Genomic DNA, 12,773 nt, shown 5'->3' with positions numbered 1-12,773 from the left:
AGCACTTTCAGTCTTATCTTGCTTTAACCTGTCTTCTTCTTGCACACAGTATGAAATAAGCTCATTTAGAGTCCATTTCTCCTTTTGATAGTTATAACTGACCTTAAACTGATTGAATTATGCAGGAAGTGTCAACAAAACCAGATGCACCAATAACTCATCACAAAGATCGAGTTTAAGTACCATAAGCTTTGAAGCAATATGAGATATTTCCATAATCTACTCCTTGATATTTCCTTTGCCCTTATACTTCATTGAAATCAAGCGAGCTAAAAGCGTGCTTGTTTCTACCTTATCGTTTTTCACAAAACGTTTCTTAATTTCGGCAAGGAAATCTTTAGCCTTAGTAATCCCTTCGGATTCTATGCCCCTGAAGGCTTCCGGAACGTCGCGCTTAATGATCATAAGACTCATGCGATTTGAACGCTCCCACTTCTCATACTCCTTCTTTACATCAGGAGTGCTATCCGCATTGAGAGATTGGGGTTGTTCAATTCTTAATGCAAGGTCTAGATCCATGTAGCCAAGAACAATTAATATGTTCTCTTTCCAAACCTTGAAGTTTGTCACATTTAGCATGGGAATTGAGTTGATGTTAGCAGAAATTATTGCAGCAGATGCATTAGCTGAAATAAAACAAAAAAGGCTCACATCAATAATCATAATTAGTAATCAATAAAATTCAAATAATGACAAATCCCATCCAAGATATCTGGCATAACATTAATATCAAGTCTTTGGATAGTAATATTAATTGTAAGTGATACCCTGTTGTAATGATCAAACATTGAAAATAACTCATGTCAAATAATGAAACTATCTTTGGATCGATTCATTATTCACATGTAAACCTTATAATTGCCACACGTTTATCATCGCAGATGTGTATGTAGTCTAAATAAATATTAACATTCCTTTGGGCCGATTAAATATTTACACGAAAGTATACACACAAACATCTCACATTCCTCATGAACAATCTACACAAGAGAGGTTACTTTGGCAACTTTTTGTTTCAATTAAACAATTGGAGTGAGAGACAACCTTAATACCTTAGTGTCATAATATTTGAATTAAATAATTGATTAACTACCAAATTAGATTTAAATTAAAAGGTTTTAATTTAAATCAACTGAATTTCCAAAAAAGAAAAACTTAATTGGGGCCTCATAGCTTAATTAGGGCCCATAACTTAATTGAATAAATTAAGTATACCAAAGTGGACCCATAATTTAATATGAGAAGCCGAGGCTTAACCATAGTGAACACGAAGCTCGCTTGACTTCGAACGCGAGGTTCGTCTGTATTGAGTACGAGACTCACCTAAGAACGAACGCGAGGTTTGTCTAAAAATGAACGTGATGTTCAACTTGTGAACGAACGCAAGGTTCGTTTTGAAAATGAACGTGAGGTTCGACTTGAGAACGAACGCAATGTTCGTTTGAAAACAAACGTGAGGTTCGACCTGAGAATGAACGCGATGTTCAACTTGAGCACAAACGCAATGTTCGTCTGAAAACGAACGCGAAGTTCGACCTGAGAATGAACGCCATGTTCAATTTGAGCACGAACGCAATGTTCGTCTGAAAACAAACGCGAAGTTCGACCTGAGAATGAACGCAGTGTTCAACTTGAAACGAGCGCGAGGCTCGCCTAAGAACGAACGAAATGTTTGTCTGAATCAAGCACGAGGCTCGCCCGAGAACGAACGCGAGATTCGTTTGAGAACGAACGCAAGGTTCGTTTGAAGCTTTCAAGCCTCGCCAAAAATTGAGGTAATCACCTCCTTAATTTCTGCACGTTTTCACGCGCACGAACCCCTTGAGGGTTTAATCTAAAACCGCCGCCTCCATTACTCCCGCACCCAAAGGTCGAAAATCTAGGGTTTCCTAACGCCGCTGTCACCTTCGGAGTCGAGAGCGAGGCCGCCAGCGTCACTTCGCCGGCGAGGAGCACGGGGACCGACGACCAAACAAGAAAAATAGATCCAAAAAATTCCTCGATTTTATTTCAAAATCAGATCCAGAATAAAAGATGACCTTTTGATCCAAAATTGAAAGAAAAAACCAAACAAAAGGAAATCTTTACTGTTCATCCGAAAAATAACAAATGTTACTGTTCATCCGAATAAATTAAAAAACATTACTGTTCATCCGTGAACAGATCTGAATAAAACACAAATTAAGATTAAAGAACCCTAATTTTAATCTTAATCTCTTAGAACAAATCAACGGTGGCTCTGATACCACTTGTTAGATCTAATATTTGAGATCTAAATCTTAAAGCCATGATTAATTCAAAGAGATTAACAAGAATCAAAAGGTGCGGAAGTATATACCTGAATCCATTGAGAAAAACTTGATTAGGGCTTTGATGATCTTCTAATCTTAGGGTTTCTCTCCTTAAGATCTTTTTAGATGGGGATAAGAGAATGAGAGTGGCTGACCCTAAATTATGGACCATAACCCCATATATATAGGTGTTGTACATTTATAATTTGGCCCATCATTAAATTACAATTACAACCTGGTATCTGCACATATAACCTCATGATTTATTTAAATACTCATTAACCCAAATTAATTGATCACTTTAGTGGGTTATCCTGGAGGATAGCAATACACACAGATTAATCATATGTGCCCACAAATAGATTTAATTAGATTTAAATCCAACATTCTATGTTTAGTAAATTAAGCAAGGATGCATTGTAGATAAAGAAAAGCTCTCCTTATCACGTCATCAAAGTAATCAAATGAGAGGATGCAAATTCTTTTTCTCCTAAAATCATACTCTCTTCAAAAGTTGGAGTTACCCTTAACTCTTTTTATTATTATATTGTTATCTTATCATAATTAATACATTTAGTTAGAATAAATTATGAATTTTGTGTTACTTACAGGACATCAAATAGGAAATGAAAAATCCTAAGCAAATCTTATCCATGGCCAGCCTATATATTCATAATTTATTTTAAAGTACAGTCATTAGCTAAAATCTCTATCATCAAATAAAATTCTATCCTATCACAGTGACTTATTATTGGATCTGAGGTGCAAGCCTAGAGAGGGAGAGGGGCAAATAGGGTTGCTACCGTTTTTTGCTAAAAACACAGAGTAAGCAGCCGAAAATATTAAATAAAAGTGAAAAACAACCAACCAAGGACATGCAATATTTTATAATGGTTCAGATAACAATCTTACGTCCACTGTTCCTTCTCATGAAGGGGCTTTCTCACTATGCTAATAGTTCACCAGAATTACAACTCAATTCAATAGGCTTACAAAGATCGCACCCTGAAATCTATCCAAAACCAATCGTCTAACCTAACTCTTTATGATGAGTAACACCCAGTCCTAGCTATCACCAACCTTCAATTATCACTGACTTGAGTACGCAGTAAAAACAAATTCGAAACAAACAACCAAACACAATTTAAGCATAGAAAATTTTACAACCTTTTTCAATTTACAAATAATCATTTGATGAATCAAAGTGAAGCTTGATAAAAAAAATAGTGTGGATGATGAAACCAAGGATAGCTCTGCTCCCTAAGATGATTCAAAGATGATGAGTGCAATGAGAAAGAGTTTGTCGAGACTCCACATGTTCAAAACATGAATTCAATCTTCTTCAAACAAATCCTAGAATTTCTCCAATTCAATCTTCTTCAAACAAATCCTAGAATTTCTCTCTTCAACCTCTCTTTAAAACCCTTGAACCCTCTCCTTTAAATTTATCTTTTTCAATCTTATATAGCCTCTGATTAATCAAGAAAAAGACATTCCTTTGATTAATTAGGAAAAAGATATTTTAGTGAAAGTTAGAGATGAAAGGGATTAACAAATGGTTGTGATTAAATCAACAAGTCTGCAATCAGACACCTTAATCATTGATAGGCCTTCACGACGATCAATGGGTTCCTGAGCACCATCGATGGGTGCCTGTAAACCATCGATGGGTTGAATTCCTATTTCTGAAAATCTGCAATTTGTTCATGCAAACCATCAATGACCTTAACCCCATTGATGGGTTCCTAACCACATCGATTGGTCTAAGGCTAAAATCAGCTTTCGTGCTAATTTTTTTGTTGTTTCGCCTCGTACTCTTTGTACACCTGCTTTCACTTGTACTATATCATCTCAAACAATTATCAATACTAAATGAGAGTTTTTTTGTTACTCAAAAAAGAGTTATTGTACGGACTACGCCCTGACACTTATCTTACGCGTGGTCAATAATGTATATGAACTTTATGCATACACCCCTCTCCCGGTAGGAATTCTATTAGATAAATAGTTAGCTATAAAAAATTTCATCTAAGCCATCCAAATTTTTTATTTACAAATTTAAAAATAATTGAACGACTTTGCTATAATATCATCCTTACCCATTTTAGACAACAATCACCAATAAAAAGGTATAAAACCGTATAATGTTTCCATCTAACCTTCCAAACTCTTTTTACTTATCAATTAAAAATTAATCTCAATTTAACTAGATAGTCCAAAATTCATTTGTTTGATTGATTTTTACAGCAATGGATATTTAGATCATTTCATATTTTAAAGTAGCGCGTTAATGGGATTTGCTGAGAAAAGTGTAAAGTTGTGGTGAATTCTATGAGAAATCCCAAAGTTGAGAGGGTTAAATCAAAATTTCAAAATAGAGAAGGGTTATTGCAACACACCCAAAACTAAGGAATTTCTTCAAATTGAAACAGCTAAGGGGGTTTTCTGAACACTATAAATGGTTCCATGAGTATTCTTTTACTACTTGGGAAAGTTTATTAACAAAAATGGGTATTTAGATTATTTCGTATTTTAAAATAACAATGTTGGTTTGCTTTATTGAGAAAATAAGATAAAGGAGTATTATTGTAATAAATTTATGGTAAACTTAAACTATTTCATAATAGAGTTATAATATATATAGACATAAACAAAAAAAACAATCATGATAATGCATTCCACCTAGTCAGTTTTTAAGTATGTGACTTATATGGGAGTTGTTGGTTGTTTTTCAACAAATATAAGAAATCCATTTTAACAATAGAAAGTCATTTTCCAGTGTTTTCTATTGGTTTATCAGAATGCATCTTTTCATGTTTGTTTCACTCTTAAAATACAAATGAAATTTGGTTTGTTTGTTTTTCACGTTTGTTTTGCTCTTAAGATACAAATAGAAAGTCATTTTCCAGTTGTTTTTCACGTTGGTTTATCCAATTTACCTAAAAAAACCTCGGTAATGGTTTGTGAAAACCAACACGGTCTTGTCACATTCCGAAAAGCGAAAACTTTTCTTTCTAAAAGTCGGCTTAAAGCAAACAGCCAAACAAGAAACGTTTTTTGGAAAAGGTTTTCTATTGTAAACTTCCCACAAAGTTTTCCAAGTTTTTCGGAGAAAGCCGACCCAACCAAACAGCCCATCACGCCAAGTCGACCCGATCTTTCCACTATTCCATCTCAAAATAACTAGCTCAATAGTTGACGCTCGAAAACTAGATGGAACATTTGCTTCAAGCAAACACATGACAACTAGAAATCATACAAGCATGCAGGAATCTCAAATTCCCTTCAAAATTATAACAGTACGCTAAAACAAGTGACACGAGAGACAGCTGACTCGGACCCCGATTTAGTGGGCTCTCAGAAATCAACCTCCCTCGAAAGAGGTTCATGGGTCCTGGTCATAAACAGTTGCTCGTAAACAAGCCCACCAAGAGCTCCGCCAATGAGAGGCCCAACCCAATAGACCCAGTGTCCGGTCCAGGCCCAACTAGCCAGTGCCGGCCCAAACGACCTCGCCGGATTCATGGACGCGCCAGAAAAGGGACCTCCGGCCAAAATGTTGGCCCCGACGACGAGACCGACGAGCAACGGTCCGAGAGTGCCCATTCGATGCTTCGGATCGACAATGGTGGCGTAGACGGAGAAGAGGAGGGAGAAGGTGAGGACTATCTCCATTATTACTCCTTGGAGTGAGCTCATTCCATCTGCAAGTGCGTGCACTGGGGTGTCCTGTACAGGACCATGGAGAGGATATTTACAACATGAAAATCATTAAGAAGATTATATAAATTTCATAATTTATTTTTACTAGAGAAAAATATAACGTACGAGCTTCAAAAAATCTACCAAAAACAATTTTCAATGCTCTAAGGCTGCGTTTGGGAACATGGATTTGGATCCTGGATTTTAAATCCAAGGTATTTCAAATCCAAATCCTTAGTTTGGGCTACAAAACTGGGCTGGAATTTCAAATCAAATTATTTTAAAGGGAGAATTTAAAAGCCCAAAAGCCCGTATTTGAAATCCCACCCTGCCCCTTGTCATTTACCAAATCCCGATCCCGAACTCCTCTCTCGTTTCTCAGCTCCGACGATCCCGACTCCTCCTCTCCCTCGTTTCTCAGCTCCGACCGATCCCGCCTCCTCCTCTCGCGATCTCGAATCTCTCTCTCTCAACACAGCAACAGGTATCTCTACGATCTCTCCCCTTCTCCTCTCTCGTTGAAACCCTAGATCTGATCTAGGGTTTCGGTCTCCCCCTTACTCCTCTCTCTCCCCCTTCCATCGAAACCCTAGATCTGACTTGGATTTTCTCTTTTGTAGCTTGTTTCCTCTCTTTCAGTTGCTCTCCTAGCTCTAGGGTTAGTTTTGGGTTTCGTCTGATTTTTTTTTGGATTTGCAGGCTACTGTCAGCGACTTGCAGGAGGAGATTCATACCAGAAGTAATAGAGGAAGTGTTTTTCAATCATAGGTGAGACTTGACAGATCACAATATGCTAGATTCATCTCAACTTTAGTGTTTATGTTGCAAGAAACAGCCATATACCATCTGTGATTATATTCAAATTGGGACAAGTATATGGCATAGTGCAAGGTTACGCCTTAATATCAGTATATGACCCTTGTTCCAAGAATGTGTAATAAAAATATCTAATAGAAAGCAACGACGAATAGTAAATTGGGTACATGTAGAACTGAAAGTAACTGGAAAATGATATGCGACTGCTCTGCACTTGTAGATGCATATTAATATTCCATGATATTTTTAAGTCTAACTAGTTTAAAAAAGATCAACCAGACGCACCCATTATATTGAATTTGACAGTCTCATCTCAAAGGATATAACAACATTTTAATGGTTTTAAATAAAGTTCCTATGGGTATTCTAATTCAGCTGTATTTGGGGAGGTACTGTGATCTTGTAGGCCAACGGTGAAGGTGCAGAAACTTTTGAAGAGGCTGCTAACACAATGCAACATGATGAATCTGTGGCACAATCTGAAACAAACGAAGATGGAAGCTCTTCAAGGAAACATCTTCCTGGAACATCAACTAGTGGTGAGACAAGTTCAAAGAAACAAAAGAAGGGGGATAAATTGGTTGATTCACTTGCAGTGATGGCAGCTTCTGTGACTGAGTATTTTAATGAGAGAAAGAAGGAAGTAGTAAGAAAACCACCAACCGGTGAGGAGATTCATCACGTGGTCTCAAAAATACCCAACTTAAGTCGCATTCAAGTGTTCAAGGCATTTGAGAAGCTAATGGATAGCAACCCGGAAAAATTTTATTTGTTGAAGTCACTTCCTGATGATGAAAAAAGAGATTTCATTCTCTTTATTCTTAAGGAGTAGCTTCTAGTTGGATGGCAAGAACCCCCAAATCTTTGAACTCATTCGAGTAAGTTCTCTCTTGGATTTCTTTTTCTTTTTTAGGCATATTTTAACTCTCATTATTTTGTCATTTATCCCTAAATTTTGAGTACTATGGTTGATCAGCCAGATTGACCCACTGTAACACTGTTCTTAGTCTTTTCCACATAACTGCACATATACTTATTAATATACTGCTAATTAATTTCGACAGACAACTACTTGGCATTCATTCTGACAATTCATTGAACAGGATAAGGTTTCGAAAGGTTAAGCATGACTGTCCCTCTCATCAACTCTCATAGTTTTGGTTTTGTCTGATAGCTTGTTTTTCTCTAGTTTATTTTTTCAGTGCATTACTGGATTTAGTTATATGTTAGATTTAATGCCTGTATTCTGGTTTTCCATAATTGTCGTAGCTGACATTTTATGTCATTTACAATTTTGTATCATGGTTAAGATTGAACTCATTAGAAATTTCATATCATAGTATTACTGACTCTTGACATTATATAATATCTATCCCTGTCCCTTAACTGGAGGTTTATCTGTGTCATTTATGACACTTTTGACAATTTATTTTTGGTGAACATGGATTGATTTCCACTTTCTGAACTATTTGAGCCTACTGTCTTTAGTGGTCTTTACAGATGTTCAACCCATATATTTCATGTGTATCTACTTTCTGAAACGAAAATGCAACACTAAAACAAATTGCATGCTAGTGTCATAGTTTATATCTGAGGAACCTTAGGTGCGCACTTCTGATGTATTTTTCATTCTTGGAGTTCCATTTGTTCCCTCAAAATCATGTTTTTTGAAGTCATGAATTATGCTACAAAGATTAGCGCTTTAATTTACATCAACTAGAATGAGTTTGAGCTTGCTTTTAAGTAGCAGTTTGTCCTCTGATAAGAACCTGAACATGGTGCAAGGACCTTGAATACTTTACTTCGGTAATGCCTGAATTTCAAAGTAAACTGAGACTATGCGTGCACAGATGCTGGATTGACTGTAATGTTTTGTGGTAAATACACTAGTATTCTTGTTTGGATATTGTGTGATGGGAGACTTCCAGCATTAGAAGGTGAACTATCTATATGTATGTATGTGTGCATCCATATAACATAAATAATCAGTTAGTATATACTTCCAAATACTTCCAAGGTACATTGAATATGCAGATACACACTCCTATATCACATGATAACTTATAAATGGTGGTATAGGGTACTTCCAGTAAAAAGTGGCACTGTGTGCTTTTCTCAGGTTGGTTTTGTCACCTTCTTCCTAAATTCTGTCCTTGATAATCTAACATCAACAATTGTCATGGTCTCCTTGTTGAGAAAACTAGTGCCTCCATCAGAATACAGAAAGTACGCAATCCTGTACTTGTTTTCTTTTTCTTTTTTTAAAGGTTGATGGTCTTCATGATTCAACTTTGAAGTTCGATTTTTGTGCCATGGACTAATTGATGCTAAATTGTGTAATGTAGGACTCAAATTCTTCGAGACATGAAGTTGGGCGCATTGGAGAGAAAAGAGGAGAAGACTTGAAGGATAAATAGAGGATTCTAGATATGTTTTCTTTTAATAGTTTATTTTGTCGTAATTTGGCTTGTTGTAGCAAATCATGGTTACTTATTATAGCAAATCATGGTTATCAACTACCTATGGTATGTTGTGTTTTAAATGAAGGATTATTGTGAAGTGTAGAGCTTCTTATGAGGAGTGTTTGCTAAGCTCTTTTGACTCGTCGAGTCTTTTATCATGGCTAGTTATTGGAGTAGTACTCTTGTTCTTTGGAGATTGAAGGTTGATGTAGTATTGGATGAAGCCATGAAAAAATGGCGTAATAATAAATATTTTGGACATTATTATTATTTTTTGTATTCTCTCATACCGATTCATGAAGGACAAGATGTTTGCATGTGTATTTATAATTGCTAATAAAGAGATCAAACTTCTGAGGGGGTCGTGAAATTTACCCTAACTTTTTCCTCAATATAAACCATAATGTCCGCATTTGATTTAATTATTAAGGAGTTAAGAGAGAGCATAAAATTTTTTAAAACACCAATTTCAAATCCAAATTCATGTATAATAAAGTGCATCCAAACATCAGATTTTAAATCTGTGATTTCAAATCCTTGCATTTAGTGATGACATCCAAACAAAATATTTTATCAAATCATGGATTTCAAAATCTAGATTTGAAATCCCATGATTTTAAATCAACCTTTCAATCCAAATCCAAGTTCCCAAACGTAGCCTAACAGAAATAATGGCTGTTAAAAAGTCTTAATACTAATATATAGTTATAAGGAAGAGGAGAAAATCAGATCGAATTATAGAAAGTATAATAAGCGCGACAATATTAAAAATATGTCATGTGTGTGCCCCATGCTAACTTACACTAACATCTGGCGGACAGATAATTTAGTAAAAGTATTTATTACATTTTTCTCCGGTAAAAATATCATATGGAATTTTTTATTTATTATTATTATTATTTTCTGTGAAAACCACTAATTTAATAGTTCACGGTAATTTTGTGAAACTTATCCAGGGTATACTGATTTTCTAGTTCTTTTTTGATGACATAGTCTGTTAGGGTAGAATATTAATTTGGTTTGAAAGATGAGTAAGAACTTGTAATTAGTCTATACTATACATGTATATTATGCAAAGTGATTTTGAACTAAATCAAGTAGAAGCCTACAATAGTGCAGACAAAAAGGTGTGCTAGTGGTTCCGTGTGTCATGGACTCATCATGATCATGTTCTAAAAAGTATTTGAACCCTATTTGTACACACATAAGTGGTTTCCATCAAATCATCTTAAGCTCCGAAATTTGTGGTTGACTTCATAGGTGGGTTTGCAATTTCTATTCTTGAGGATAGGATTTGCAAATTTATTATTATTCGATAGTTGGTAAACATGTATCTGATGGAGACGGGACTGTGGAATTAAATGCCCACTCAAAGAATGTAAACTACTGAATCTGAGCACGAATTTTAAAATCTAATGATTCAACGGTTAACATCATTTAGATGCATATTTAATGTCATGAACCCGAATATACTTCATACTTTTTTGACTATAGCTAAACCCCTAAAATTTTCACTCAGTCAGATCTCAAGAGCATATTTGTACGTCAACTTGTCCAAAATCAAGGCTGCTCCTTTTGCTATTACAGGTCACAACGCTCACCTAAAGCCATAATATCTCACGTGTTCGTGTTCTGTCAATGTCAAGGCAACTCTTTTTAAGTCGAGCAGATAACGGAATCAATGAATTATTAAACTCGACTGCCAACTTATACCTACTGTGGTTCCTATTTGTCTTCTTGGTTCTCAGAGTCTCACTATCAAATTAGTAAGACAATCCTCAAGTAAAATATAGAGCCAATTATCAAATACACCTTTGTATTGAGATATAAATTACTTATTAACGTTAAAAGACTTTTTTTCATTAGCGCTTGTATTTCTTATGTCTAGAAGGGGTTATTCTTCATTATCTTAAATGCAGATGACACTTGTACGGATAATGAAAAGATTAACTTTTTTGAAAATCAGAAAGTTTTAAGTATTAATGAAAATTTTAGAGATAAAAGAATGATTATCCTATGTAGAAATAACCACAAATTTTATCAGAATAGCCCCCCATACATACGGATTGTTCTCAGTCATCCAAAAGGACAATAAAGTTCTCCAAGTTCCCACCCTACCCCTCTTCGCGAATGGCTAAGAAAAGTCCACTCTTGTAAAGACTGTTATATAATTTGCACTCTATATATAATATAAGGACTTACATATGTAACTAACCCCTAAAGAGCTTTTGAAAACAACTTAGCACAATATATGTTATTAACCCTCAAAAATCAAAATTTATGAGTGTGCAGTTCGACAACTCCTCAAAATAGGATCAGATTTGATCATGCTCCCATCTTGGGGAAGTTGTGTCGCGTAAAATTGGGTCGACACTACTCCAGTTTTTCTAAGGCCGAATTTGGCCTATCAAACTTGTTTTGTTTTGGATCGTCTCCTCCCTAATCTAAATTAAAATTAGTTCAGTACAAAACAGGGCCAGGACTTACTCTGACCCAATTTTAAAGTGGTTGCCAAACACACCGACGAAAAAACTTACTAGTCCAATCTAAATTAAAACTTGTTTTTCTAAGGATGAATTTAACCTATCAAACTTGTTTTGTTTTGGATCGTCTCCTCTCCAATCTAAATTAAAATTGGTTCGGTTCAAAACAGGTTCAGGACTTACTCTGACCCAATTTTAAAGTGGCTGCCAAACACAACCTACGGAAAAACTTACTAGTCCACCGGTGAGGTACTTGAGGAGAAGACAAGCAAGGGAGGAGCCCAAAAGTTGTGCGATCACGTAGAGCAAAGATCTGAACAAAGTGATATTGCCACCGATGGCCAACCCCAGCGTCACCGCCGGGTTAAGGTGACCGCCGGAGATGTGCAGCCCGGCCGATATCATCACCGCCACCACAAATGCATGGGCCAATGCCACCGCCGACAGTCCCATGATCGAGTCAGCACCTCCTACCATTTTCCCTACGCGTAAATGGGGAAAAGAGTAGTCAGAAATAAATACTCTCTGTTCGTACCTAATATATTCTAATTATAATACGAGAATGGATGTGGATTGGGTTCATAAAATTTGAGGGTTACTTGAGTCCTGTCGCCAAATTGAACTTACAACACCCGTGGCTACATATTACTGTTGCCGGAAAATTTTAAAAAAAAAAACCTTAACGATAGTACATGTGGTCTATCAGCAAGTAACTCTAAATGTCAAATCCAAATTAAAATGATTATTCATTTGCAGATCAACCGTGTTTATTACGGTCACGATATTAGAATATAAAACTATAACCTTAAATCTCGAGACTAACTTTTAAGTTTTTTAGTACACTGGAATGGTCATTTGACATGGTAACAAAGCAAATTATAAATGGTTAGTTATATATGGAATAAAGTGACGACTAAGAAGCTTTAGAATCTTGATAGGAACAAGTACCTGCAGTCATGGCAGTGCCAACGCCGGTGAACACGAAAAGGAAGGTGAGGACGACCTCGGCGAGGACCGCA

The 12,773-nt window shown here is 36.0% G+C and overlaps 1 protein-coding gene across 1 annotated transcript in view; it reads right to left on the bottom strand.

The window, feature by feature from the left end:
• LOC109839953 (probable aquaporin TIP4-3) overlaps window positions 5,378-12,773 on the bottom strand; it is a 7,620-nt gene continuing 224 nt past the window's right edge. Inside the window, exons 1-3 of the mRNA XM_020408425.1 lie at window positions 12,703-12,773; window positions 11,989-12,236; window positions 5,378-6,020 (exon numbers count right to left, since the gene is read on the bottom strand). The exon at window positions 12,703-12,773 is cut by the window's right edge and continues 224 nt beyond it. Coding sequence (XP_020264014.1) covers window positions 5,649-6,020; window positions 11,989-12,236; window positions 12,703-12,773 — 691 coding nt within the window. The 3' untranslated portion in view covers window positions 5,378-5,648. The remainder of the gene's footprint in view (window positions 6,021-11,988; window positions 12,237-12,702) is intronic.

This window comes from Asparagus officinalis, chromosome 5 (genome assembly GCF_001876935.1).
Source record: "Asparagus officinalis chromosome 5, Aspof.V1, whole genome shotgun sequence".
Lineage (NCBI taxonomy): Eukaryota > Viridiplantae > Streptophyta > Magnoliopsida > Asparagales > Asparagaceae > Asparagus > Asparagus officinalis.
Note: the sequence above shows the minus strand (reverse complement) of the source record. Positions and strands in the feature narration are given on the sequence as shown.